At 41.8% G+C, this 27,743-nt stretch overlaps 1 protein-coding gene across 2 annotated transcripts in view; it reads right to left on the bottom strand.

The window, feature by feature from the left end:
- Window positions 1-4,355: 4,355 nt before the first annotated feature.
- Window positions 4,356-27,743, bottom strand: part of LOC146364430 (glutamate receptor U1) — a 30,099-nt gene continuing 6,711 nt past the window's right edge. For both annotated transcript variants that reach the window (XM_084917452.1, XM_084917453.1), the window contains exons 4-10: window positions 19,716-19,895; window positions 14,034-14,257; window positions 10,426-10,523; window positions 9,173-9,390; window positions 8,848-9,067; window positions 4,874-5,124; window positions 4,356-4,798 (exon numbers count right to left, since the gene is read on the bottom strand). In XM_084917452.1, coding sequence (XP_084773578.1) covers window positions 4,700-4,798; window positions 4,874-5,124; window positions 8,848-9,067; window positions 9,173-9,390; window positions 10,426-10,523; window positions 14,034-14,257; window positions 19,716-19,895 — 1,290 coding nt within the window. In that variant the 3' untranslated portion in view covers window positions 4,356-4,699. The remainder of the gene's footprint in view (window positions 4,799-4,873; window positions 5,125-8,847; window positions 9,068-9,172; window positions 9,391-10,425; window positions 10,524-14,033; window positions 14,258-19,715; window positions 19,896-27,743) is intronic.

Raw genomic sequence — 27,743 nt, 5'->3', positions numbered from 1 at the left:
AGGCGATGGTGACACGCCAAGGGCCAAGAACAGGAACACAACTGATGCTCTGATAATGAAAGAAAGGGAAGACAGTAACTATATATACACAGGAGGGTGATTGGGGGAGTGGAGACAGCTGGGGAGAACATGACACAGGAAGCAGATGACAGCAGACAGAACAAAGGAAGTAAAACTAAAAGCCAAGCACCAGAAACTCTCAAAGTAAAAGAGGAAGTGGTAACTAAATGAGAAGACACAGATGCAGGAATGAACTTATAGGATACTTGACACAGGAGTGGGGAGCACTAAGGCAGGAATGTAGAATGAGTCTACCAAGAGAATTAATACAAGAAATAATATAAACATGTCAATCCTCATATAATCAAATAAACCAAACTAGAAAGTCAAAAGTCAAACACTCAGATATAAAATGAAGATAAAGAAGAAAATATTAGACATTAATAGAAATAATATTAAAAGAATGTGGGCTTAGTAAACAGTGTTAGAGGAGCTGGGGCTAGAAAAAGAGCCTATCTCATCTTAACAACTGATGGCCTCTACATGCATGGTTCCCACAGTGAAGCATGGGAGAGGAGGTGTGATGGTGTGGGGGTGCTTCGCTGATGACACTGTTGGGGATTTATTCAAAATTGTAGGCAAACTAAACCAGCATGGCTACCACAGTATCCTGCAGCTCACGCCACCCCATCGATCACTCATTTTGAAGCAGCTGGATAATGTAGTGGTAAAACAACACATCTTCGGATTGGGAATCATAAGTTCGATTCCTATCCAGTAAGGGTCCTGGCTAGACCCACCCATGCTAAAAACCAAGCCCTAGAATGGTGTGGCCACATCTGCAGCCTGTCTGCAGCTCAGACACAAAACATTTCACTGCATGTTGTACTCTGTATGATTGTGCATGTGAGGAATAAAGCTTGATTCTTCTTCATCTGGTTTGTGTTTATTTGGACCATCACTTGTTTTTCAACAGCACAATGACCCCAAACCCTCCAGGCTGTGTCAGGGCTATCTGACCAAGAAGGAGAGTGATGGAGTGCTGACCAGATGGCCTGGCCTCCACAGTCACCTGACCTAAACTCAGTGGAGATGGCTTTGCACAGAGTGAAGGCAAAAGGACCAACAAGTGCTCAGCATCTCTGGGAACTCCCTCAAGACTGTTGGAAACCATTTCAGGAGACGACCTCATGAAGCTCATGGAGAGAATGCCAAGAGTGTGCAAAGCAGTAATCAAAGGAAAGGGGTATTTGGCAGAATCTGAAATATAAAACATGTTTTGAGTTATATTACACTTTTTTTGTTTATTTACCTTGCAAAATGTAAAGAAATTAGGGGTCACTCAAGACATTTGTACCTGTCTACAATACCTGACAACTATTTGGCATTTTCGCTCCATTGCAGTCTTTTCATTGAGCTTGTTTGTTCACTTGTTTTACCACTGATCTAACAAGAGGATAACAAGAAGGAAAAAAGTGTTACATGCAAGGATTCAATCTGATCAACTAGAGCAAAAGATCCAATCCTATTCCCTGTCTTTGATACTGTCTTTACATACTGAGTTGCAGTTCTTTACTCCACCTCACAAAAGCATTGGATTGCATGAGTCAAATCCTGCTGAGCTTCACAGCAAAAACAACCTTGTAGCACCTCCAAGTGGTCATATCAGCCCATATCAGGTTGTGTACAAAAGAGTGAGGTGTGGGGAAACCAATTTAAATAGTTTTACCTATGTTTACAGCACTTCTGTTTAACATTTTGAAGTTTCAACCTGTCAGTGTCCAAGTAACAAAACCTTTATTTTTGTCTGCTTCTGCAAATTCAATAATTCACATTTAATATAACTGGCAAATCTGAAAAAACTTAATTATACTATTAATACTTAACTTTCAGTGCTGAAAGTTAGTTTTGTAACTTTTTTCTACAGCAGTCTTTCACACACGTATACAGTCAGGCAAACTCAGTCCAGACTTTTCTTTTACAGATTTATGTTTAATGTGATGTTGATAGATTTTACTTCTTTTTTCTTTGCTTTTCCGGCTCCATCAGTAAACAAACAGGATCATAAAATGTTCAATTAAAGTGTAATTTGGGTTCACAGACTTCCCTACTCAGTAAAAAAAAAATTTAAATAAAGATAAAAAAAAATGTACATTAAAGTCAATGTATAGTCATTTCTTAATTAAGTGAGAATGTTTTTTAAAGAAATCTTTTTTTTTGTCAGTTAATTTTTGTTAATTTTGTTTAATAAGTTTGTTATTTACTTCTTTTTCTTTTTTAGCTTTTAGCAGGTTCTGTAGCCATTTAATGCTCACTATGACTTTTCTAATGATTGGTACTGAGCAGGTAGTATCCAGTGTATTTAGAATATATTAAAGGGGGAGCTTCCCCCTTGGATTATTAATTAGATAAAAGCCAGGACAGAATTTGGGCAAAGTTTTAAATAAATAGAAAATACTTTGTTATCTTACTTTAGGTTTTTTGTTTAAGTATAGAAACAAAAGCAGAGCAGTAGGTAGAGTAACTGTTTAGGTAACACAATACAAATATAAAAAAAAAGTTCTCCCTTTCACTAAGCTATTTGTTTTAGCTTTAAAAAAAATACTTCAAACAAAACACCAAATAGTGAAGAACAGAGGTTTTGTTTAGAGGATTTTGTTCAGGAACAGTATCATGTTCACATTTTTCCTTTTTATTGCACGTCAGCTATGACTTAGTAACTGTCCTGCTTCTGAGAAAAAAATGTCTCAGTCAGTCAGTCAGTGATACTCAGAGAGGGAAGTGTTGCTGCGTTGTTTTTTCACCAAAGTAGTGCATCGTGATCCTGAGGAATTAGTTTCTCTTCTCAGAAGCTGCACAATTCAGTTAGGAAATAGAATTTATTCTGACGTGCCACTTCACTTCTCTCTCCGATTAAGGACATTGCAATAAAGTGCTACCTTACCAGGGCTCACAACATCATTAGGGTTAGATTTCTAACACTGCCACCCTTTGCTTTGTTGACAGCGATGCAAACCTTTGGCCACACAGTTCCAGTAGCAGACACATCTCTACATCAGCTGTTCAGACAAGACTGTGTGAATCAGGCCTTTATGGTCAAATAGCTGCTAAGAAACCACGACTAAGGAAAAGCAACAAGCAGAAGAGATTTGATTGGGCCAAGAAACACAAGAAATGGAGATTAGACCAATGGAAATCTGTGCTTTGGTCTGATGAGTCCAAATCTCAGATGTTTGGTTCCACAAAGGTGAACTGATGGTCTCTACATGCATGGTTCCCACTGTGAAGCACGGAGGAGATGGTGTGTGTGTGTGTGTGGGTGGGGGGGCTTTGCTGGTAACACTGTTGGGGATTTATTCCAAACTGAAGGCACACTGAACCAGCATGGCTACTGCAGCATCCTTCAGCGACATGCCATCCCATGAATGATTTTCCAACAGCACAATGACCCCAAACACACCTCCAGGTTGTGTCAGGGCTGTCTGACCAAGAAGGAGAGTGATGGAGTGCTGCACCAGATGGCCTGGCCTTCACAGTCACCTGATGTAAACCCAGTGGAGATGGTTTGGGATGAGATGGAGCGCAGAGTGAAGGCAAAAGGACCAACAAGTGCTCATCATCTCTGGGAACTCCTTCAAGACTTGGAAACCATTTCAGGTGACGATTATTCCACACTACAATCTATTAGTATTTTATTATTTAATTTACTTTAGTAGTTACTGATTTTACAGTCTTGGAGCAACTATGACCACATATCATCCTCTGGCAGTCAAGGTTACAAAGAAGTCTAAAATTTTACTTTTTGAGTTAGCTACAGTAACACATGAGCCATTGCACTTATATGAACTAAAGTGAAAGACAAATAAAATATCACTTTCACCACTCTTATCATCTTGGATGTCATCTGCTGTACTCTAAGGCCTCTGCCAGTGACTTCTGCCTCTGGGTCAGGTGTCGGGGTCTGTGGGGATTTCTCTCCTCCTCTCTCTCTGTTTTTGCAACTTGATGTTTTTGTGTTTGTACTAGTGGTGTGATGGTGTCCCAGGGTTTTATTTGTGGTGCCAGCCAACAGAAAAAATAAAATGCTCAGACTTTTTTCCCTTCTAGGTTCCCAAGCCTTATCGTGGTGATTTTTTTTTTTTTTGACCAAGGTGCAGGCTGGCTCTCTGTTTGTATCATTTTCTTTCAGTATTGCCTCTCATGTGCTGGATGAAGATGAGGAAAAGCTGGATGTCCTGGATATGTTGAACTTGGTTGTTAGTACAGGCCCTAGGTGTTGTTAATGTTTGCTCTAATAAATGAAACTCCTCTCTACAATGAACAATAAAGTTGTGTACACTCAAAAACAGAGCAGGCAGGATACTGGAGTATTTATTTGGAGTATACAAGCAAATAGTAAGACCAGGTTACAACTGTGACAGAAGAACTTCAGGTGTTAGAAGTGAGATGTAAATATGTGATAATAAAACAACGCTAAACAGCTAACAAGACAGACTGATTATAATATTAAGTCTGAAATATACCCGTGGGTTTGGTGCTTAATATGCTGCTGCTGGTAGTTGTTCAAACTGGGCACCAAAGTATAAAACCCACTGAAATACAACACAATATGCGACTGTTACTAAGGAAATACAGAAAGCTCTCAGCTTGTTCACTTCTCTAACACTATCTTATCAAATGACAACGTGGTGCTTCTTCTTTAGGCTTTGCTTTTGTCTGAGGTGTCGTGCTCTGTGCTCTCCCCTCCACTGCCAAACCTCCGGTTCAGCTCTGATGTCAAAACCAAGCAGCAGGATTTCTGCCAAAGAACAGAAGAAATGTTACAGGATAAAAACATTCCATGCCATGATTACATTGTGATATTCTTTCCTACCTTGCCATCCTTAGCTTGGTTGTGGGCCCTTGATAAGAGCTCCAGCAGGGCTAGCAGGAGCCCGATGCCCAGACCCAGTCCCAGGAGGAGGAACAGGCCCCGTAAGTCATAGGGTTGCAGGGCCTCGGAGATGTGGGCTCCACCAGTGCCAACACAGCTGCTGGCCCACCACTTCTCACGCAGGTATGTTAGCTCACCAGACTCACTGAGCTGGAGGATGGCAACAGTTAGATTCTTCACCAGCGGGGATCCTAGCAGGAAATAAACATGTGATTTGAGTGAAGAAAGAGGTTTCTGAATGTCTAACCCCATTACCATAAGTGTTTACCATTTTCCACAGTGGCACAACTCACCACCTTTACAGTTTAGTTTTTCTACTTATGACAGGAACTACTTTTTGGAGTGGCACAAATAATTTGGGTGGAATCTTATTGTGACACCTGATTGTTTTGTAAATAGTTATTTTAAAAAAGCCATTGCCCAGTCTTTGTCTCTGCTGCAGGGGATAGGTGGTACAGCGGACTCGAGGTAATCAGGTGGATGAACTTTTTTCCCTTTTTTAGTGACACCAGGGACGGGAGAGGAGCGTGGAGGCAGCTGGAAAGCTGATCACGGCAGAAACACTGGTGCCAAATCGAGCTGCATTGTACATGTGGACATATATGTATGTAAGTAAACGTGTCTCAACAGTTACCAGAGCACTGTGTCAGGTAACAATGCAATTATGGTATGAATTACAAAATCCTGTCCATTTAATGGCTGAAGGGAAAACTGATTTGTTAAACATGTTTGTGGTTTTCATAGTAAGAAATCTATCTTTTTCTTTCGTTTTTGTGTGATTTTAGGGTAATATACTATGTCAAAATTAAAAAATACCTATAAAGTCAGTCAGTTTTTTAAGGTGAATTAATTTTAAAGGTATATCTATGACCCAGAGGGTTAAACTCTGTAAATGCTAATGGACTCATACAAGCACTTTTTCTATGCTTAAGTGCTTTCTAAGAATCCACACATTCACATTGATCTTACCCGAGGATATTTGGCCTGCAGACCTGAGCAGCCAGGAATCAAACCACCAACCTTCCGATTAGCAGATGACCTGATCTACCTCAGCCACCTCTTTGTCAATATTGATTTTATTCAATCAGATAAAATTGTCTCACTTTGTTTTTTGGGGGTTTTGTTTCAAAGTGAAAACAAAGTGAAACTGTCAAGCATACACACTGACAATAAAACCTGCCATAAATGTTGCCATAAGACAGATGCAAGGAGGTTGCTGTCCTATTTTTACTTGTGTGACTGAACCAGTAGCTCCCTCTGAACTAGGACGTAGCTTTGTAACGCTAAGTGTGTCCAATGTTTTGTCAGTTCAGTCAATTTAATGTGAATCTGCTCTGCTAAGATTGTCTAAGGAGGGAAGTAGTGATATGAACTCTCTTGTTTGTAGTATTCCCAGAGTATTTTAATGTATTTCATAAAATATGAACTTTTGGTGTCCCTGTATTGATACAATATCATCAAGCCAAATATTGCACTATGCAATCTTACAGAGAATGTGATGATTTTATGGATAATTAAAGTCAGTCATATATCCACAAACACAACAAGCTGATAGTCAGTGATGCTGCTCGGTTTACAGCCCTGAATATCACGGCACAAGCAGGATTCACTGCACTGTTAATGTTAGCTATGTTATATTGCTCCCTCTGTTCAGTGGTGTCGAGCCAAACGGACTTTAATGTTTGTTTGAACGAGCTGACGGTTCACTCGTTAAGCTGAAAGAAAGATGCTTTAATCACAGGGGTCACACATGTGTCCACTGTACCATCTGGGAACTCTTCTTGTTTAGCACTCGTAATAACGCAAACACTAAATCCTCCTTCTCTTGTGCTGTTTTGTAGCAGTGTATACACCTGAGACTGTCACCTGTCTGTCTGTCCTGCACTCTCTCTCTCTTTCTTTCTCTCTGATTGTGTAATAAAAGTATGAACATGTATTTATAAGTTACACTTGTGTTTGAATCCTGCAGCTTATCACACATTTGATTTCCATGTGTGACAACTGCAAGTGTCCAGAGTGAGGACAGACTGAGGGACCCACTGCTGCACATCATCTGTGAGGCTTTGCACCCCTGATGATCCACCAGGACAAACTCAGCAGTGTGTGAGGAAGAGGAGGAGGAAGAGCCAGCAGCAGCTGACAGATGGAGAGAATAGACAGACTGTTCCCTGTTTGTGTAGGACTGCTAGGAAAGTTTGAAATAACTAATTGTCTGTCCTGAATCAGTCTTATTAGGTAATGTTCAAATAATTTTAGCATTCCAGTGTTTTCAGTGTGGGAGAAAGTACTCAGGGCCTTCAAGTTACACACTATGAAAGGCAGAAACAAGTTTAAGATTCAGAAATCTAAAGTATGTATCAGCAGCAGAATGAACCTAAAAATAGATGTTTGTTTCAGTTCTATGAAGCTTTGAGTATTTTGGATTAGTAGTACTGCTGTGTTTGTTGCATCATAATCGTTTATATGCTTTATATATTCTGAGGTAAGTTGGTCTATAGTGTTACATCATATTCTATAAGGATGTTATGATATATACTTTCGGTATACTTTCTGCCCAGTTTGACCTGTTTAGCAGAAGTCAGCCTGTTTAAGGCTCTGATATCTATTCTGTATGACTTAAAGAAGCTATGACATGGTCTGATTTTCTCACCCAATAAAGGAATATTCAATATATCAGTCTACTCTTCATTCTATCAGAAACAGTTATCACTGCTCGTACATTTTCTTTTTACACATATATGTAAGCATTGAGCCAAATTTAGTAATGCCATCTTAATAAAATAACAGCATTTGTCTATTATATTTAATATATCTATATATACACTGTCAAAGATGCTTGTCTTTGAGTGAAGATTTAAGGTGATAGGAAATATAAATAACTGCAACTTGAATCTTTACTGAAGCTCAGTATTTGACACAGAGTTCAAGTTCACTGCTGTAATAACTAATAATGGTTAATATAATAATAACTTTGATATTGGCCATATTATATTTACATTACCAAAGTAAGATGACTTTAGTCTCATGAACAACATTAGCTAATTGTTATTAACTAGCTAATCTTAAAATGACTGTTCAGTACAGAAATGAAGCCCAACAATCATGTTTTTACAGTCCTGTGGTCTCAGCCTCAGATACTTATCAAATCAAAGTGATGTCATAAACAAAATGAACTAACAGAAAAACTTTTCTCCTTCATTTCTGTCAAACGATGCTGTATGAAATGTTTCCAGCTGTTAGTATCATAGTTGCTAGGCAACCTGGGCAGCGCGACGGGGGCTAGACCGTCCCATTTCACAAGCCTCACACTTCCGGCCTTAGCAGTCTTTGAGTGTGCGGCCCTTGTGGACCGTTAAGGCTGCGTACTTTAAGGCTGCAGAACCTGAATTGGGATACAGCCAGTGTGTCAATGTGGCATGTTGTATAGAGCACTCTGAGTAATCTGGGAGACTAGAAAAGGGCTATATAAGAATCAGTTGATTCAGTGTCTGAACAGAGTTTCATCATGTTAGTTTTGCACTATTATGTTCCGGCACATGTTGTTATTACATGGCTTGATTAAGGTACACATTAAGCTGACATCTGGGGCCAGAGCTGAAACTGTTCTGAGCCAGCACAGGGCCAGCAGTGTGTCTGCAACTGGCCTTGTGCTGGCCCATGTGTGGGCCACCAAAGATCTGGGCCACCAAAGAAGCGTCATTCTTTGCGGTATGCGGGCCATGTTTAAGCACATTGTGTGGGCCAGATACGGACCATATCAATTTTGCCATCTGGGTTTAAGTATGTTTTAATGTTTTAAAAAGGAAGTTCACATGCTTTTGGTTAAACTAACTTAAGTTAAGAAAACAGGTTTAATAAACTGAGAAACTGAAAAATTAAAGAAAGCAGCATCCTGACAGATCCAAGCAACTCACCTAGAGGTGCTGCTATGGCGTAGGACCGCATAGAGATGACCTCTGGTGAACGGGTCAGTTTACAGTACCGAGCCACTGCCAAGTCCAAGGACACTGCTTCACCAATAAATGCAAAGTTTCCTTCCTGTGTGCGGCGTATACCCTCTTCCGCGTTGGACACATAGCTTTTTTTACGCTCCATGTGCTGGTAGATACGCCGGTACACAGGATTGTTGGAATTCTAGGAAAGTAAAGTAAAATATTTATCATGTTTATTGAACCTTTCCCATATGTTATGTAGCAGTAGTAATGACTATGAATGCTAACTAGGAGTAACTGATCATGCCTTAAAGAAGAGCATAGTAGATCCAGATTCAATTGTGCCGTAATTTATTACATCCTGGTTAGCCAGGTCTGCAAAGCTCTTAATGGAGATGGGTTTGCTGTTGGAGTTCAACGCAGACTTTAAGTTGCAGAGGTAGCAGACAAGCAGCAACACAGAAAACAGCCACCAGATGGCACTGACTACACGTCCAGACAATGCCTTGGGGTGAGGACCGGCTCCTGAGAGGACAAAGAAAGTGGTCAAGCAGTCAGCAGGTGACAAACAATCAACCAAGAAACAGAGTTGCAGTTTCAACGGAAAATGATGTATTTAAATTATTCAAACAGAGCCTACTCTTGATGTTCAGCTACTTGAAATATATATTTTCAACTGATATTTTTATGCTGTTTCACTCTGCACAATTCTCTCATATTTACAGCAGGGTTATTTTAAAAAGCGCAGCTTTTTCCTTTTGTCTTTAAGGTCGTCAGTGTATATACACAAATTAGTCATGCGCACTCTTCACTATTCATTACATAGCCAATCAAATCATTACTGAGAGCAACATGAAGAGTGAGAAAAGAAGTGTTAAAGCTACTGTGAAGTTTTTACATGTCAAATAAACTTGAGAAAAACAAGAAAAGGGGGAATCCAAACTACTCCTGTCAGTTATTAGTAAGCAGTTTATTTGAAAACAGCTTTATTTTTCAATGCAAACTTTATTTGCAGTTTCTTATTAATAAAATACCCCCAGCTCATTGTGAAAATGAAAAGTAGATGCTGAATTGACTGATTTTTAGAGAGCACTTTTATACTCAACTTATGCATCCAAAGCACTTCAAACAACTTGCCTAATTCACTCATTCATACAAGCACATTTTTCTATCTAACCTGCCCAAGGACACTTTGGCATTCTGACTGGAGTAGCCAGGAATTAAACCACCAACCTTCTGATTAGCTGATGATGTGGTCTACCTCCTGCACTACAGCCATTACACATAATACTATCGAATTGTAACTTCTTTATTTTACTTGACATTCAGTTGTTGACTATATGCAGACATTGATACAAGTCTGAATATACTACATTGAATTGTTATGCATGTGGAACTTGTCATTTTCATTTTCCTTATTTGATCTCTTTCTTTAGGTATTACAAAATGATCCGTGTACCGTAAAACATGTTACTACATATTTGTCTTAAGGCATGTAGAAAGTGGCAAGCAGCAGAAGAGTGTATTTCTGTGCTTTAATTTAGTGGACTGCTGCAATACCTTGCAGGGTGAGAGCTCCTGTGATGTACCAGAAGCTGTGCAGCAAAGTGAAACTGTGTTCTTCTGTGTCTGGCTCAGCCCATTCACTGGGACTGATCCTGCAGGATAAAACAAATGAAAGCTTTCATAACATAATTCAAGATTCAATTGTATATACAACATTCAACCACAACAACAAAATCATTGAGATGAACAAAATAACATGGATGATCCTGTTACAATGCAACATTGCAATGTTCTGCTAGGATGTTCTGCTGGTATTTATGTAGATCACATTATTTTTTTTTACATATTTTACAGTTTGTTTTGCTGGTAACTTAGGATGTTTTTGGTTTTGTTCAATTCCTCATAGGGACAATAGTTGTTAAATTCAGGTTTGTAAAACAGGTACTTGTGAGTTGGCTATGTGGTAGCTCTCTTATAGAAGTGTAATCATCCATGCATATTTTTGCTTAACCAACAATCATCATGATAACAGCAACACCTGACAACGGTGGCCTTCCCCAGCACCCCCAAGCACTCTGCCATATTAAAAACTGCCCAGGAATGGCCTAAGACAGCGGTCCCCAACCTTTTTTGCGCCATGGACCGGTTTATGCCCGACAATATTTTCACGGACCGGCCTTTAAGGTGTCGCAGATAAATACAACAAAATAAAACTAGTACCGGTACCGAAAAAAAGAAGATTTATTCATAACACACGTGAAAAGACCCAGGAAAACCGAGTTAACGATAAAAACGATAACAAAATAACGCTGAAAACCGATAAAAACCCTGAAAATCATACATTTCACACCTGAGCCTCAACTATTGCGGCCCGGTACCAAATGACTCACGGACCGGTACCGGTCCGAGGCCCGGGGGTTGGGGACCGCTGGCCTAAGAAACATGATAAGAGTCCAGGGCATTGTCAAGCTTCTAAATTTGGGTTCGCAATCATAGTGGGATGTATCAAGAGAAGCCTGATCCACAAAGGATGCCCTTTTAACCCACCACAGGATCTTAAGGTAATGTGCCAATGCAGAGTCAGAAGGTATCTATGCCCCAAGAGCAACATGAGCAAGACCTACACATTATCAGGAAGGTAATGTTGTGGCTGATCCATGCTGCCTTTAATTATAAATCAGTCTACATGTGTTTTGTGGACTTGGAGAAGGCATTCATCCGTGTCCCTCAGAGTGTCCTGTGAGAGGTGCTCCGAGAGTATGGGGTTTTTGGCCCATTGCTACGGGCCATTCGATCCTTATACAACCGTTACAAGAGCCTGGTCCGCACAGCCGACAATAAGTTGGACTCGTTCCTAGTGGGTGATGGGCTCCGCCAGGGCTGCCTCTGTCACAGATTCTGTTCATAATCTTTATGGCCAAGTGGAGAAAAGCTTTCACTTGGGTGGTCTCAGAATCTCTGCTTTTCGTGGATGATGTGGTTCTGTTGGCTTCTTTGGGTGATGGCCTCCCACTCACTGGAACGGTTCGCAGCAGAGTGTGAAGCAGTGGGAAAGAGAATCAGCACCTCCAAATCTGAGGCCATGGTCCTCAGCCGGAAAAGGGTGAGTTTAAGTATCTCAGGGTCTTGTTCATGAGTGAAGGGAGAAGGGAGTGGGAGGTCAACAGACGGACTGGCCCGCAGTGATGCAGGCGCTGTACCGGTCTGTTGTGGTGAAGAGGACCCTCAAACTCCCAGGCCTCTGGTAGAGGACCCGAGCTTGAATTTTTTTTTTATATACATAAAAAAAATATATATATATTAAAAAAATAAAAAAATTCCCCACTCGCCCCTGTGGGCGGTCAATCCTTCAAGCTCGGGTCCTCTACCAGAGGCCTGGGAGCTTGAGGGTCCTGCGCAGTATCTTAGCTGTTCCTAGGACTGCGCTCTTCTGGACAGAGATCTCCGCTGTTGTTCCCGGGATCTGCTGGAGCCACTCGCCTAGCTTGGGAGTCACCGCACCTAGTGCTCCGATTACCACTGGGACCACCGTCACCTTCACCCTCCACATCTTCTCGAGCGCTTCTCTGAGCCCTTGGTATTTCTCGAGCTTCTCGTGTTCCTTCTTCCTGATGTTGCTGTCATTCGGAACCGCTACATCGATCACTACGGCCGTCTTCTTCTGTTTGTCTACCACCACTATGTCCGGTTGGTTAGCTACCACCATTTTGTCCGTCTGTATCTGGAAGTCCCACAGGATCTTAGCTCGGTCATTCTCCATCACCCTTGGGGGCATCTCCCATTTTGACATCGGGACTTCCAGGTTATACTCGGCACAGATGTTCCTGTACACTATGCTGGCCACTTGGTTATGGCGTTCCATGTATGCCTTGCCTGCTAGCATCTTGCACCCTGCTGTTATGTGCTGGATTGTCTCAGGGGCATCTTGCCTGGTGTGATAGACCCCAGCCTCTATGGATCTTGTACTCAGAGCTTGTTCTTCTGCTGCCATGATTAGAGCCTCCGTGCTGTCTTTCAGTCCAGCTTTGTCCAGCCACTGGTAGGATTTCTGGGTATCAGCCACCTCTGCTATCTGCCGGTGGTACATACCGTGCAGGGGCCTTTCCTTCCATGATGGTTCCTCGCCTTCCTCCTCTTTCTTGGGTTTCTGCTGCCTGAGGTATTCACTCAGCACGCTGTCAGTTGGGGCCATCTTCGTGATGTATTCGTAGATGTTTGTTGTCTCATCCTGGACTGTGGTGCTGACACTCACCAGTCCCCGGCCTCCTTCCTTCCACTTAGCGTACAGCCTCAGGATGCTGGACTTGGGGTGAAACCCTCCATGCATGGTAAGGAGTTTTCTTGTCTTCATGTCAGTGGCGTCTATCTCCTCCTTTGGCCAGCCTATTACCCCAGCAGGGTACCTGATCACGGGCAGGGTGTAGGTGTTGATAGCCCGGATCTTGTTCTTACCATTCAGCTGACTCCTCAGGACTTGCCTGACCCTCTGCAGATACTTGATGGTTGCAGCTTTCCTAGCGGCCTCTTCAGTGGTTCCCATTTGCCTGCGGGATCCCCAGGTACTTGTAACTGTCCTCTATGTCTAAATTGTTGCCTTCTGATAGTTCGATCCCCTCAGTTCTGACTACCTTCCCTCTCTTTGTTACCATCCGACTACACTTCTCCAGTCCGAACGACATTCTGATGTCATTGCTGTATATCCTGGTGGTGTGGATCAGTGAATCGATGTCTCGTTCACTCTTGGCATACAGCGGGATGTCATCCATGTACAGGAGGTGGCTGACAACTGCTCCATTCCGTAGTCGGTATCCGTAGCCAGTCTTGTCAATGATCGCACTGAGGGGGTTCAGGCTTATGCAGAACAGCAGTGGGGACAGGGCATCTCCTTGGTAGATCCCACACTTGATGGTGACTTGTGCTATGGGTTTGGAGTTGGCCTCTAGAGTGGTCCGCCACATCCCTATTGAGTTCCTGATGAAGGCTCTCAGGGTCCTGTTGATCTTGTACAATTCTAGGCATTCCAGGATCCAGGTGTGGGGCATTGAGTCATAGGCCTTCTTGTAATCAATCCAGGCAGTGCACAATTATTATTTTTTTTTTTTAAATTTATACACATATATGTATATATCCCTAGTGTTTTAGGGATGTTTTGTTGCACTGACCTGCCCACCAGGAATATGCAGAAACCCGTTAGCAGGAAGGCAATGATAATGCCAATCCACATGTCAGTGGAGAAGGGCGCCAGCAGGCTGAACGTGCTGTCTTCAGAGTCTGTTGCTTTGCGCAAAATGAAGCTGAGGCCAGTTTGAATGAAGGGGGTGGTCATGTCCACAAACCTCTCTCTGACGGCAGTGGCAGTCAGCGGGGCCACAGCCAGGTCAGCCTCCTGAAGCAAGGTATAGCAACGCATATGAAAAACCAGGGACACAATCAATGAAAAAAAGAAAAGAAAAGTTAAAACTCTGTACAATGTGAGTACAGATAGAAAGGAGTAACAATTTTAAATAATTTATGGTCAGCATTTGTTTGTAAGTAGCACAAAACATCGTAACAAATGTTGAAATATATATAGAACCCTATGCTCACTGCTACACAGATAGGGTAAGAGCTTATGTTCTTACCTTACAATGTAAAGTGCTTTGAGGCAACAGTTGATATGATTTGGCACTGTATAACCCTTGTGTTGTCCTTGGGTCATTTTTGTCCTCTAAAGAAATCTTTTGCTATCAAAAATGTGTTTTTTGTTCATCAAATGGTCTGAAAATAACAGAAGTTATTCATTACTATGCTATGCATGATTGGAATAAGTTTTAAGTAATTTGATTTATTTATGGGGTTTTTATTTTGGATTTTGGCCATATTTTCACACCATACTGCTTTCAAACATCTTTGATCTTGGATCACTGATGTGTGGGGTCAAGCAATGGTCATAACAACCACAACAACAACAACAGGCAGCACAATGAGGAGAAAGGTGCTCTATATTCAATTAAATTTTATTTATACAGCGCCAAATCACAACAACAGTCGCATCAAGGTGCTTCATATTGTAAGGTAGACCCTACAATAATACATACACAGAAAGTATGCTCACAAGCCTCCATTGCACTGGAGATTTGTGAGCATACTTTTTTTTTACCATGTTGTGCAAAGCAATGACCAGTAGAACAATGCATATATTGTCCTCTAGTATAATGAGGAGGGAGAATCAATGTTCAGGAAGATCCAGGGTTAGAAGATAAAGAAAATATTGTCAATATTTAGATCACATGCTACCCTTTCTCTGAAAAAGCACATCACCCACCTGCAGAAGTGGAAGAAGGCTATGAAGTGAAGGAAAGTGATGAAGAATCTGAACTATGTTCAAGTAGGTTCTCAGGCATCCAGGACATGGTAGTCTGAGGAGCTTGGAAAGAAAGTGACTGGGCTTCTTGAAGTTTCTTGAATTTTCAGAATGTGAAACTGAAATAGAAGATGTGTCAGAGGACTACACATCTTCCATTTCAGTTATGATGAAGACAAAGAATCAAACAAGAAAGAGGAGTCAGCTGAGACAGAGGAATATTTGCAGAAATGTGAGGAAACATTGATCTGGTCTTCTATCCTTCCCAGTGAAAGACGATGCATGACTCTCTCATGTGCCGCAGAGAAAGACAATCTACCACGGTCCAAGCACATATGCCAGGTCCCATACTCCTTCAGTTGCTTTTCTGCTCGAGTACTGAAAGCATTATACACAGTGTATTCTGCTTGTATTATGCTTTTTAACGTTCACATGCCAATGGATTCAATTCAATTCAATTTTATTTATATAGCGCCAAATCACAACAAAAGTCGCCTCAAGGCGCTTCATAGATACAGAGAAAAACCCAACAATCATATGACCCCCTATGAGCAAGCACTTTGGCGACAGTGGGAAGGAAAAACTCCCTTTTAACAGGAAGAAACCTCCGGCAGAACCAGGCTCAGGGAGGGGCGGGGCCATCTGCTGCGACCGGTTGGGGTGAGAGAAGGAAGACAGGATAAAGACATGCTGTGGAAAAGAGACTGAGGTTAATAACAGGTATGACTCAATGCAGAGAGGTCTATTAACACATAGTGAGTGAGAAAGGTGACTGGAAAGGAAAAACTCAATGCATCATGGGAATCCCCGGCAGCCTATGTCTATTGCAGCATAACTAAGGGAGGATTCAGGGTCACCTCGTCCAGCCCCAACTATATGCTTTAGCAAAAAGGAAAGTTTTAAGCCTAATCTTGAAAGTAGAGATAGTGTCTGTCTCCCGAATCCAAACTGGAAGCTGGTTCCACAGAAGAGGGGCCTGAAAACTGAAGGCTCTCCCTCCCATTCTACTTTTAAATACTCTAGGGACAACAAGTAGGCCTGCAGTGCGAGAGCGAAGTGCTCTAATAGGGTGATATGGTACTACAAGGTCATTAAGATAAGCTGGGGCCTGATTATTTAAGACCTTGTATGTGAGGAGCAGGATTTTGAATTCAATTCTGGATTTAACAGGGAGCCAATGAAGGGAAGCCAAAACAGGAGAAATATGCTCTCTCCTTCTAGTCCCTGTCAGTACTCTTGCTGCAGCATTTTGGATTAGCTGAAGGCTTTCAGCAAGTTTTTTGGACACCCTGATAATAATGAATTGCAGTAGTCCAGCCTGGAAGTAATAAATGCATGAACTAGTTTTTCAGCGTCACTCTGAGACAGGATATTTCTAACTTTAGAGATGTTGCACAAATGGAAGAAAGCAGTCTTACATATTTGTTTAATATGTGCATTGAAGGACATGTCCTGGTCAAAAATGACTCCAAGGTTCCTCACAGTGTTACTGGAGGCCAAGGTAATGCCATCCAGAATAAGAATCTGGTTAGATAACATATTTCTAAGATTTTCAGGGCCGAGTACAATAACCTCAGTTTTATCTGAATTAAGAAGCAGAAAGTTAGCGGCCATCCAGGTCTTTATGTCTTTAAGACATTCCTGCAGTTTAACTAATTGATGTGTGTTATCTGGCTTCATAGATAGATAGAGCTGGGTGTCATCTGCATAGCAGTGAAAATTTATGCAATGTCTTCTAATGATGCTGCCTAGGGGAAGCATGTATAGTGTAAACAGAATTGGTCCTAGCACTGAACCCTGTGGAACTCCATAATTAACCTCAGTGTGTGAAGAGGACTCTCCATTTACATGTACAAATTGGAGTCTATTAGATAGATATGATACAAACCACTGCAGTGCAGTACCTGTAATACCTACAACGTGCTCTAATCACTCTAATAGGATATTATGGTCAACAGTATCGAATGCTGCACTAAGGTCTACCAGGACAAGCACAGAGATGAGTCCACTGCCAGAGGCCATAAAAAGATCATTTGTAACCTTCACTAAAGCTGTTTCTGTGCTGTGAAGAGCTCTGAAACCTGACTGAAACTCTTCAAATAAGCCATTCCTCTGCAGATGATCAGTTAGCTGTTTGACAACTACTCTTTCAAGGATTTTTGATATGAAAGGAAGGTTGGAGATTGGCCTATAATTAGCTAACACTGCTGGGTCTAGAGATGGCTCTTTAAGTAAAGGTTTAACTACAGCCAGCTTGAAGGCCTGTGGTACATAGCCGATTATTATAGATAGGTTGATCATATTTAAGATCGAAGAATTAATTAATGGCAGGACTTCTTTGAGCAGTTTTGTAGGAATGGGGTCTAAAAGACACGTTGATGGTTTGGAGGAAGTAATTATTGAAGTTAACTCAGAAAGATCAATTGGAGAAAAAGAGTCTAACTTAACATCAATGGTACTAAAAGTAGCTTGGTCTCTGGATGCATCAGAGACCAAGTTAGGGTTCAGTAACTTGCCCAAGGACACCTTGGTAAGAACTCCAGACTAGATCACACAGAGATTAAACCAACAACCATCCAATTAGCAGATGACCTGCTCTACAGCCAACTCAATGACAAAAAAGGAGGGACAACGAGACAGGAAGAAAAATGGATCGAATGCAGCTGTAGGCATATGTGGGTATGTTGATTCTTACTGCCGTGCATCCAGTAAAGTCGCTACGGCCAGTTTATGACATCCTGAGTCTGGTAGAGAAGTTTTAAAGGTGACACAAGATTAATCATAGAAGCACAAAAAGGTTATAATTTCTTGATAAAGACACAATAGATGATCGTTGTTCATGACACAAACGTGCTCCCATTTGAGGTGTATGGAACAAGTGGATGTTTGTCCTGCTGTTGATGTAAGATCCTGGTACTGATGTGACTGTATGAGCAGCAAGTCCCCTTCAGAGGACTCTGTCCATTCCAACAGAACATCCCAAGTAAACCGGGGAACTATGAGATAAAAACATGGCCAGTATGTGATGCCAGGTCCAGCTGTACATGGAACATGCTAGTGTACGATGGCAAACCGTCTGTCCTGCAGTCAGGACACGCGAGTTGTCCCTAACATTGCAGAAGGTTTCCAAAAGAAAACAATCACCAGTAACAACTTGTTTACTGTATATGACCCTTGGCCTGCAACTGCAGAAAAGAAAGCTGTCCATGATGGGACCAGTGCAGAGGAATAAACCTGAGCTTCCTCCTGCACTTGTGTCAAATATGGACACGGCTTTGTCCTCATGAAAGTTTGCCTTCACTAAGACCCATGCCCTGGTGTCCTACCATGCCAAAATATAGAAAAATGTCAGGTAATGAGTTGGAATAAAGATGAATAAAACCTTGAAACACAGAGATGGATGATATTTTATACTTATTGCTTTATAAACAGTCAAAGCAAACGGGGTCATTTTTGAGCCCAGAGGACAACAGATGTGATTATTTGCTGCCAGTAAAAAACTTGAAGTAGTTTAAGAACAGCTTTCTAAATTAACTTTGACATATACCCGTCTGTGATAATCTGTTAAAGCAACCGACTCTGCTTGTGAAATGATAATCACAATAACTGATGATTTAATTAATTTTTTTTACCCGAAAACAAAGAAAAAATTCATTTTTATGAGGTTTTTATCAGACTTAAATTTGAAATGAAATTAAAAAAAATGTGTCAAAATGTTTGAATTAGGTTTTAATTAAAAGTGGGGGAAAAATCCTCTTCATATTAATTAAGTATCAATCAAACCAGATGGGGACATTTGTGACCCCTGAGGACCACAGGAGCGATTATGTGCTGCCATTTAAAATTTATAAATGGTTAAAAAAAACTTTCTCACTAAAGTTCAACATACAGCATTCTGCAGTTAGTCAGATAGTCAAAATAATCTAAACATTTAAATATTTCATTGTCTTGTTTTATTTTTGCTCAAAAACAGAGTGTACTTTATGTAAACAAGGTCTGGTGGCCCTAAAATGTATGATGTAGGGTAAATTTTGTGTTAGTGTGTTGGTCTTAAGTAAAACTAAGGTGTAACACTGAATTGATTGACAATTTATACTTTATACTTTAAAAAACACTCAAATGAAGTGGGGACATTTTTGACCCCTGAGGACCACAGGTGTATGGAAATCGGGAGGACATTATGAGGGATAAATTAAATTAATTTGACAATTTAAGAGTAATCTTGCCAATTAATGTAATTAATGTAAAATTGCAAAGAACATTGTGGCTCGGATAATCTATAATGCATAATATTAGGTGGGCTCAGACATTGGTGGCATTAAATTTAAAGTGTACATTCATCAAAAAATCAAAGCAAGGTCTGAGGTTAAACAGGACGGTATCAAACTTAATTTAACAAGAGCAACGAAACACATTACACTGAAGACACATACTACAGTGTTCACATACTGTAACACACTGAGGTAGAGTTGTTTCAGTGCTCTATAACTCTATGACTCACCCCTCTGATGACTTCACCAATCATGCCATTCCAGTTGCCGCTGGAGTCCATGGCGCCATAGCGGTTGTCTTTGACCAGATGCAAGTTGTACTTGAATCCTAGCTTCTTGGAGAGCTCTGAGATCAGATCAATGCAGTAGCCTTCTAGCTCAGAGCCCTTGCTCATGGCATATGGTTCATCCTGACAAAACATAAGGCAGCAAGAGGATCATTCATACTTTAAACTTAAAGGAAATCAACCTGCTCTTACAACTTGAAGTTTGTGTAAAGTTCCATCCATCCATTCACTTCCGCTCATCCTTTTTCAGGGTCGCGGGGGGTGCTGGAGCCTATCCCAGCTGCCATAGGGCGAGAGGCGGGGTACACCCTGGACAGGTCGCCAGTCTGTCGCATAGTTTTAAGTTCTGAATCCTAAAATTGTAGTATGTAAATGACTGTTTAAAGGAAACAGTGCTATGTGTAAGGCAGTCTCACTTTTTGCACCGAAATACTTGAGGAACTTTTCACTCTGAGTTTTGAACAGTCAGGTTCAAGAAGGTCAATCTGACATGTTCCACTTCTTTATGAACTGTGTGGAGTCAAGCACATCCTCAGTTTCCCTTAACTTCACCCTTAACCTTTTCTTTGACTTTAAGTATTTTATCACAATTGACGTGAGGCCTACCGGTCTTTGTGAATTTAAAGTTTTTAAATAACTAGATTTAGGAACCAGAACTAAAAAAGCATCCATCCAAACAATAGATACATCCTGTGCCTCTAAATCCTTATTAAATATTATGAAACACAGGAGTCAGTTATTGAGCACAAGATTTGAGTAAACAACAGTAAATATAATCTGGTCCGTGAGACTTGTTCACACCTAATAGTGTTATGCCTTGGATTTTGTGTTTCACTTAAACTGGTTTTACAGTCCCTCAAATGTATTGGTTTGCATATACAATTTCAGTCATACAGAGAGGGGAGAGGGGTTTTCACATAACCCACCCTTCCTTATTCTAACTTTGATAGACGTAAGTGACTCCTGAATGTTGACTGGCTGACAAGTGGGCCAGAATATGGACGGGAGATACAGCGATTACTAGAGATTACCAGGAATGGGTGAACCGTGAAAAAAAAACTAAAAAAAAAAAAAAAGTATAGACAGTGGCTGTTGTGGACACTGTTCATTGTTTTTAATACTTGTTATCTTTTGAGCTATTTGTAGGTCATACATTTGCTCCTTTTTTCTTATGGCAGGCTGATGGACCAACAACAGCATAAACAAGAGGGGTCAACATACTTTGTGAACTGCTTCCTGACAACAGAGCTCTGTGCAGGTAGATGGCCCATCCCTGTACCAATTCTACTTTATCCAAGGCTGTATGACTACCAGTGGTCATTAGAACATGCTGTAGGTATGGTTTGAATGACCTCTTCACACACTAAGGGTAATTATGGAGTTCCACAGGGTTGTGTGGTAGGACCAAATCTGATTACATTATACCTGCTTCCCTTAGGCAGTATCCTCAGAAGGTATAGCATATATTTTCAGATTCCTTAAATGTACATAATAAACAAATATGTAGGACTGCTTTCTTCCATTTGTGCAATATCTCTAAAATTAGCAATATCCTGTCTCAGAGTGACGCTGAAAAAATAGTTCATGCATTTATTACTTCTAGGCTGGACTACTGTAATTCATTATTATCAGGATGTCCTAAAACTCCATTTCCAGCGACAGAAACGGCAAACAGTGGGGAACAATGGGTGTGATCAACAGCAGGCCACAGGTGAACCTCTGTCGGCATTTGTCAGTACTGTTTTCCACTGTTGTTCGTCAGGTACAGCCCTGTTGGGGGGGAGGGTCGCCATGGAGATTAGCCAGGCCAGCTTCACGGATGACACTTCAGGGAGGTGCCACGAGGAAAACCATGGTAGCGGCAAGCCAGGGACTCAGTTGTGTGCTGTTGTGGGCCAAAACTGGGTTGTGGTGCGATGAGCTCGATGAAGAGACAGAGTAACGAGAAGAGATTCCTTGTTCCCTGGGACTAGGCTGGCGCAGTTTCAGCACCAGAAGAGGAATTGTTTCCCTCTTAGCTATAAGGAACATTCTTCTTGGAGATTTTTTAAGACAATTTTATTGAGTGTTTGCTTTAGAATTTAATGTAATAAGAACATTTTATTGCCTAAGTTTTTAGAATGTTGTTTGTTTTATTCCTGCTTTCTTCCACTGGGAATAAACTTCTTCTGATTAGACCTGTTTAGTCTCTGTGCCTTGGGTTTCTGATGAACTTTCTCCCCCTTGTATTTAAAGAACCTCCTGGTATGACATTTTGGCACACCAGCTTTAGTGTCTACACAAGCACACACTCACACCCTATCACATATATATACGAAGCCCCAAGTGCGATGGAAGAAGGATCATTGAGTGCAAGAGGAACTGACCTGAAAGATAGGATCACGGCGAAGCTTGAAACCTGGAACCTCCATAGCCGGTTACCAAGACTACGTGAAGTACCCTCAGAAGATCTACTGGATGATGTGAATGCAGCACTACATACCATACCTACCACCACCATTACCGAGACTAACCAGCTGATCTATACTTTGGCAGCAGTGATCAGTGAGATGCTTGGCTACAAGTGGAACAGCCACAAGTTCTGATTACCCTCCATGGAGAAGGAGACTAGAGGCTAAGATCAAGGTAGCATGGAGGGAGGTTAGCCAACTATCAGACCTACAGAAAGGTGCAATGAAGAATGTGCCTAAGAAGTACAGAAAGCTGTCCATACCTGAGGCCTTGGAAACTGACAAGCAATGACTCAGAGCTTTGGCCAGCCGCTTGAAGAGGTACACCAGGGAGATTCAAGGCAGGAGAATAAAGCAGCTGTTCTCCAACAACCATCCAAGCGTCTGGGAGCAAAAATGAACCAGCTGCTAGTCGATGAGAGACAACCAGAATGGCTAACACAAAGCCGGAAAGTTCTGATCCCCAAGGACCCCCAGAAGGGACCAGTCCCATCCAACTACTGGCCAATAACCTGCTGGAAGCTCCCGTCAGGCATCTGGCGGCTAAGATGAACAGGCACATGGCTCAATACATGAGCGGGGCACAGAAAGGAATTGGCAAGAATACCAGAGGAGCAAAAGACCAGCTACTGGTAGACAGAGCAGTCAGCCGAGACTGCAAGCCCAGACTGACCAACCTGGTCTCTGCCTCGATTGATTACAAGAAGGCCTATGACTTGATGCCCCACACCTGGATCGTGGAATGCCCAGATAAGATCAACAGGACCCTAAGAGCATTTATCAGGAACTAAATATGGATGTGGCAAACCACTCTAGAGGCCAACTTCAAGACCATAGTACAAGTCACCATCAAGTGCGGGATCTACCAAGGAGATGCCCTGTCCCCACTGCTGTTCTGCGTAGGCCTGAACTCCCTCAGTCAGATCATTGACAAGACTGGCTACGGATACTGACTATGGAACGAAGCAATTGTCAGCCACCTCCTGTACATGGATGACATCCCGCTGTATGCCAAGACAGAACGAGACATTGATCCATGTCACCAGGATATACAGCAATGACATCGGAATGCCGTTTAGACTAGAGAAATGTAGTTGGATGATATCAAAGAGAGGGAAGGTAGTCAGAACTGAGGGGATCGAACTACCAGAAGGTAACATTGTAGACATAGAAGACAGCTACAAGTACCTGGGGATCACACAGGCTAATGGGAACCAAGTCATGAGGAGCCTGCTGAACAGTAAGAACAAAATCCGGGCTATCAACACCTACACCTTGCCCATGATCAGGTACCCTGCTGGGATAATAACCTGGACAAAGGAGGAGATAGAAGCCACTGACATAAAGTCCAGAAAGCTCCTGACCATGCATGGAGTCCAGCACCTTGAGGCTGTACGCCAAGCGCAATGAAGGATGCCGGGGACTGGTGAGTGTCAGCACCACAGTCCAGGATGAGACAATGAACATCCATGAATACATCTGGATGCGACCGCATGCTCAGTGAATACCTCAGACAGCAGAAGCCCAAGATAGAGGAAGAGGAGGAACCATGGTGGAAGGACAGGCCCCTGCACGGTATGTACCACCAGCAGATAGAGGAAGTGGCTGATATCCAGAAATCCTACCAGTGGCTGGACGAAGCTGGACTGAAAGACAGCACAGAGGCACTAATCATGGCAGCACAGGAACAAGCTTCGAGCACAAGATCCATAGAGGTTGGGGTCTATCACACTAGGCAAGACTCAAGGTGCAGGCCATGTAAAAATGCAGGATACAGAAACATACAGAAACATCTGTGCCGAGTATGGCCTGTTTGTGGTAGACAAACACAAACAGAAGGTAGACAAACAGAAGAAGACAGCTGTAGTGATAGATGTAGCGGTTCCCAATGACATCAGGAAGAAACTGGAGAAGTACCAAGGGCTCAGAGAAGAGTTGGAGAAGATGTGAAGGTAACAGTGGTAGGTGCTATGTGCAATGACTCCCAAGCTAGGCGAGTGGCTTCAACAGATCTCAGGAACAACATCTGAGATCTCTGGGATTACCAGGTAATCAGGCATTACCTACTAACAGTACCACTCATTCGACCACTGATAGTCTGCTTTCCCTGTTCAACTCAGCTTGTCTGGAAATACTGGATTCCATTGCCCCTTGTACCACTAGGTATCTAAAACCTAAAACCCAGTCATGGTTAAATAATGACACCAGGGAACGCAGACAAACATGTAGAAAAGTGGAAAGAAAGTGGAAAAAGGACAGTCTCAAAGTGTCGTTTGAGGCACTTAGAGAATCCCTGTCAAGTTACCAGAAAGCTGTAAGAGCAGCTAAAACAAAATACTTTTCCAAGATCGTGTCCAACAACTGTCATAAACCTCGGATTTTATTTGGTATTATAAATTCAGTTCTTAATCCTCCCACTGCTGATCCTCATATAGCAGTGAACATAACAAGTGAGAATCTAATGAAATTATTGATTAATAAAATTGTAGATATTAGATCCCACATTATTCTTCCCGTTTCTGACCCAGGTGTTTATACTCCAACCTTGGCTGTTTTTGATCACTTCGAGCCAGTGTCCCTTTCATTACTTAATGAAGTAGTCAGAAATTTGAGACCTTCAAAATGTACCCTGGATATCATTCCACCTAGGTTACTGAAAGATGTTTTTGACACTGTTGGTACATGTCTGCTTTCTATTGTCAATTGCAGTCTTCAGTCTGGGTCTGTTCCCTCTGATTTTAAACATGCTGTGGTGGAACCCATCCTTAAAAAGCAGAATCTGGACTTAACAGTTCTATCAAATTACCGCCCAATCTCTAAATTGTCCTTTTTGTCAAAAGTTTTGGAGAAAATTGTCCTTCCGCAGCTCCAGACCTTTTTAGACCAACACGACATTGGTGAACCACCACCGTTTTGACACAGTAGATCACAGGATTCTTATCTCTTGACTGGAACAATGTGCCGGAATTAAAGGGCTTGCTTTGGAATGGTTTAAATCCTACTTATCTAATCGTATTTTCTCTGTTAGATTCAGAGACACATTGTCTCCAAAAATGACCCTTTTTTCCGGGTCCCCCAGGGCTCTATCCTTGGTCCAGGCCTTTTTTCAATTTATATGCTCCCGTTGGGATCTATTTTTAAAAAATATGGAATTTTGTTTCACTGTTATGCAGATGATTCTAAGATTTATCCTGTCTTCCTTCTCTCACCCCAACCGGTCGCAGCAGATGGCCCCGCCCCTCCCTGAGCCTGGTTCTGCCGGAGGTTTCTTCCTGTTAAAAGGGAGTTTTTCCTTCCCACTGTCGCCAAAGTGCTTGCTCATAGGGGGTCATATGATTGTTGGGTTTTTCTCTGTATCTATGAAGTGCCTTGAGGCGACTTTTGTTGTGATTTGGCGCTACATAAATAAAATTGAATTGAATTTACCTTCCACTAAAATGAAAATCTGTGAATCCTCTGAAGGGACCGTTTGATTGTCTAGAACAGGGGTGTCGAACTCCAGGCCTCGAGGGCCAGTGTCCTGCAGGTTTTAGATATCACCCTGGGTCAACACACCTGAATCAAATGATAAGTTCATTACCAGGCCTCAGGAGAACTTCAAAACATGTTGAGGAGGTAATTTAGCGATTTAAATCAGCTGTGTTGGATCAAGGACACATCTAAAACCTGCAGGACACCGGCCCTTGAGGCCTGGAGTTCGACACCTGTGGTCTAGAAGATGTCAAGGCATGGATGGCTCTAAATTTTCTAAATCTAAATGAACAGAAAACTGAGGTCATTGTCTTTGGTCCTTCTGACCATTATAACCTTGGCCCCTTAGAAAATTATAAAAAAAAACCTTTTGCAAGAAATTTAGGAGTGATTTTTGGCAGCACTTGGCAGATAAATAATGTAGTCAAAACCAGTTTCTTTCATCTTCGCCTAATTACAAAAGTTAAGCCCTTTCTCCGTTTCAGAGATTTTGAGAAAGCGATCCATGCCTACATCTCATCTCGCCTCGACTTCTGTAATAGTCTCTACTCTGGCGTCACCTCTTCATCAATTGGCCAACTGCAGCTAGTTCAAAACGCTGCAGCACGGTTTCTAACTGGCACACGCAAGCGAGATCATACATCTCCTATGCTTGCATCACTCCACTGGCTGCCAGTCAGCTTTCCAATTGACTTTAAGATCTTAACACTTGTTTTTAAGTCATTGCATGGACTAGCCCCTACATATCTTGCTGATCTCCTAACCTGGTATTCTCCCCCAAGATCCTTGAGGTCTGCAGACCAAATGGTTTTGGTTGTCCCTAGGTCCAGATTAAAACACAGAGGAAACCGGGCATTTGCTGTGACTGCCCCCAAACCTTGGAATATATTGCTTTTGCATATCAGACCCTCCCCAACACTGGATACTTTTAAAAGTCATCTAAAGACCCATTTTTATTCTCTGGCTTTTGATTCATCATGAGTTTGTTACTATTATTCTTTTTTATGATTTTATTCAATTTTTTATGATTTTATTCTCTTTTTTATGATTTTATTCTCTTCTAAAACACTATTCTGTTTTTTTTATGTTTATTGCCTTGTCCATTTTATTATACAGTACTTTGGTCAACACCTGTTGTTTTAAAAGTGCTATATAAATAAATTTGAACTTGAACTCTGTACAGAAGAGCGCAGCGCTAGGAATGGCTAAGGTACTGCACAGGACCCCCAAGCTCCCAGGCCTCTGGTAGAGGACCCGAGCTTGAAGGATAGATGGCAGGGGCGACCGGGGAATTATATCCTCCATCTATTATATCACTCTCTTGTTGGGATCCTTGTCCCTCTTCCTGCACTTCTTGTTGGTGCTATTAACAGCAGCCTCCTGTGGCTGTGAGAGCTTGTAAAAGTTGTTGTTGGCAGTACTGCTGATGGTTTAGCAGCAGCCCCAACAGCTAATATGTCGGTTAATTTGACACATTTTGCTGCATTTATTTTAGTTTATTTTTATCTGTCTTAGCAGCTCCACAGCTTTTCTCCACTTCTTTCTCACTAAACTCTGTTCTACATGTTGTGTGATGTACAGCAAAGGCAAGTGGAGCACCTGGTTGTGCAGAGAGATTTGATTAGGCAATACAGTATCAGTAGTGAAAATTAATGAATGGGCTTATGTCAGTGCATGCAGCACTGGTGCACGGCCATCTATGAGGTGCCGTAAGGGACATTATTACTGAAACGCTCTCACACACACTACTGAAACGCTCTCACACACACTACTGAAATTTTAGCTCTCACACACACTACTGAAACGCTCTCACACACACAACTGAAACGCTCTCACACACACAACTGAAACGCTCTCACACACACTACTGAAATGCACTCACGCACTCCACTGAAACCAGTGGCATTTCCGCTGAACAGGAAGTTGTTTCCTGACAAGGAAACTGATGGAAAAAGTGGTATATTTCAAAACACTACAAGGATGTCTACTCAGCAACCTGCTAGTACAGCGGTCCCCAACCTTTTTTGCGCCACATAAACGATATAAAAAT

This window comes from Perissodus microlepis, chromosome 20 (genome assembly GCF_051167445.1).
Source record: "Perissodus microlepis isolate ML-2025 ecotype Zambia chromosome 20, ASM5116744v1, whole genome shotgun sequence".
In the NCBI taxonomy this organism is placed as follows: Eukaryota; Metazoa; Chordata; class Actinopteri; order Cichliformes; family Cichlidae; genus Perissodus; species Perissodus microlepis.
Note: the sequence above shows the minus strand (reverse complement) of the source record. Positions and strands in the feature narration are given on the sequence as shown.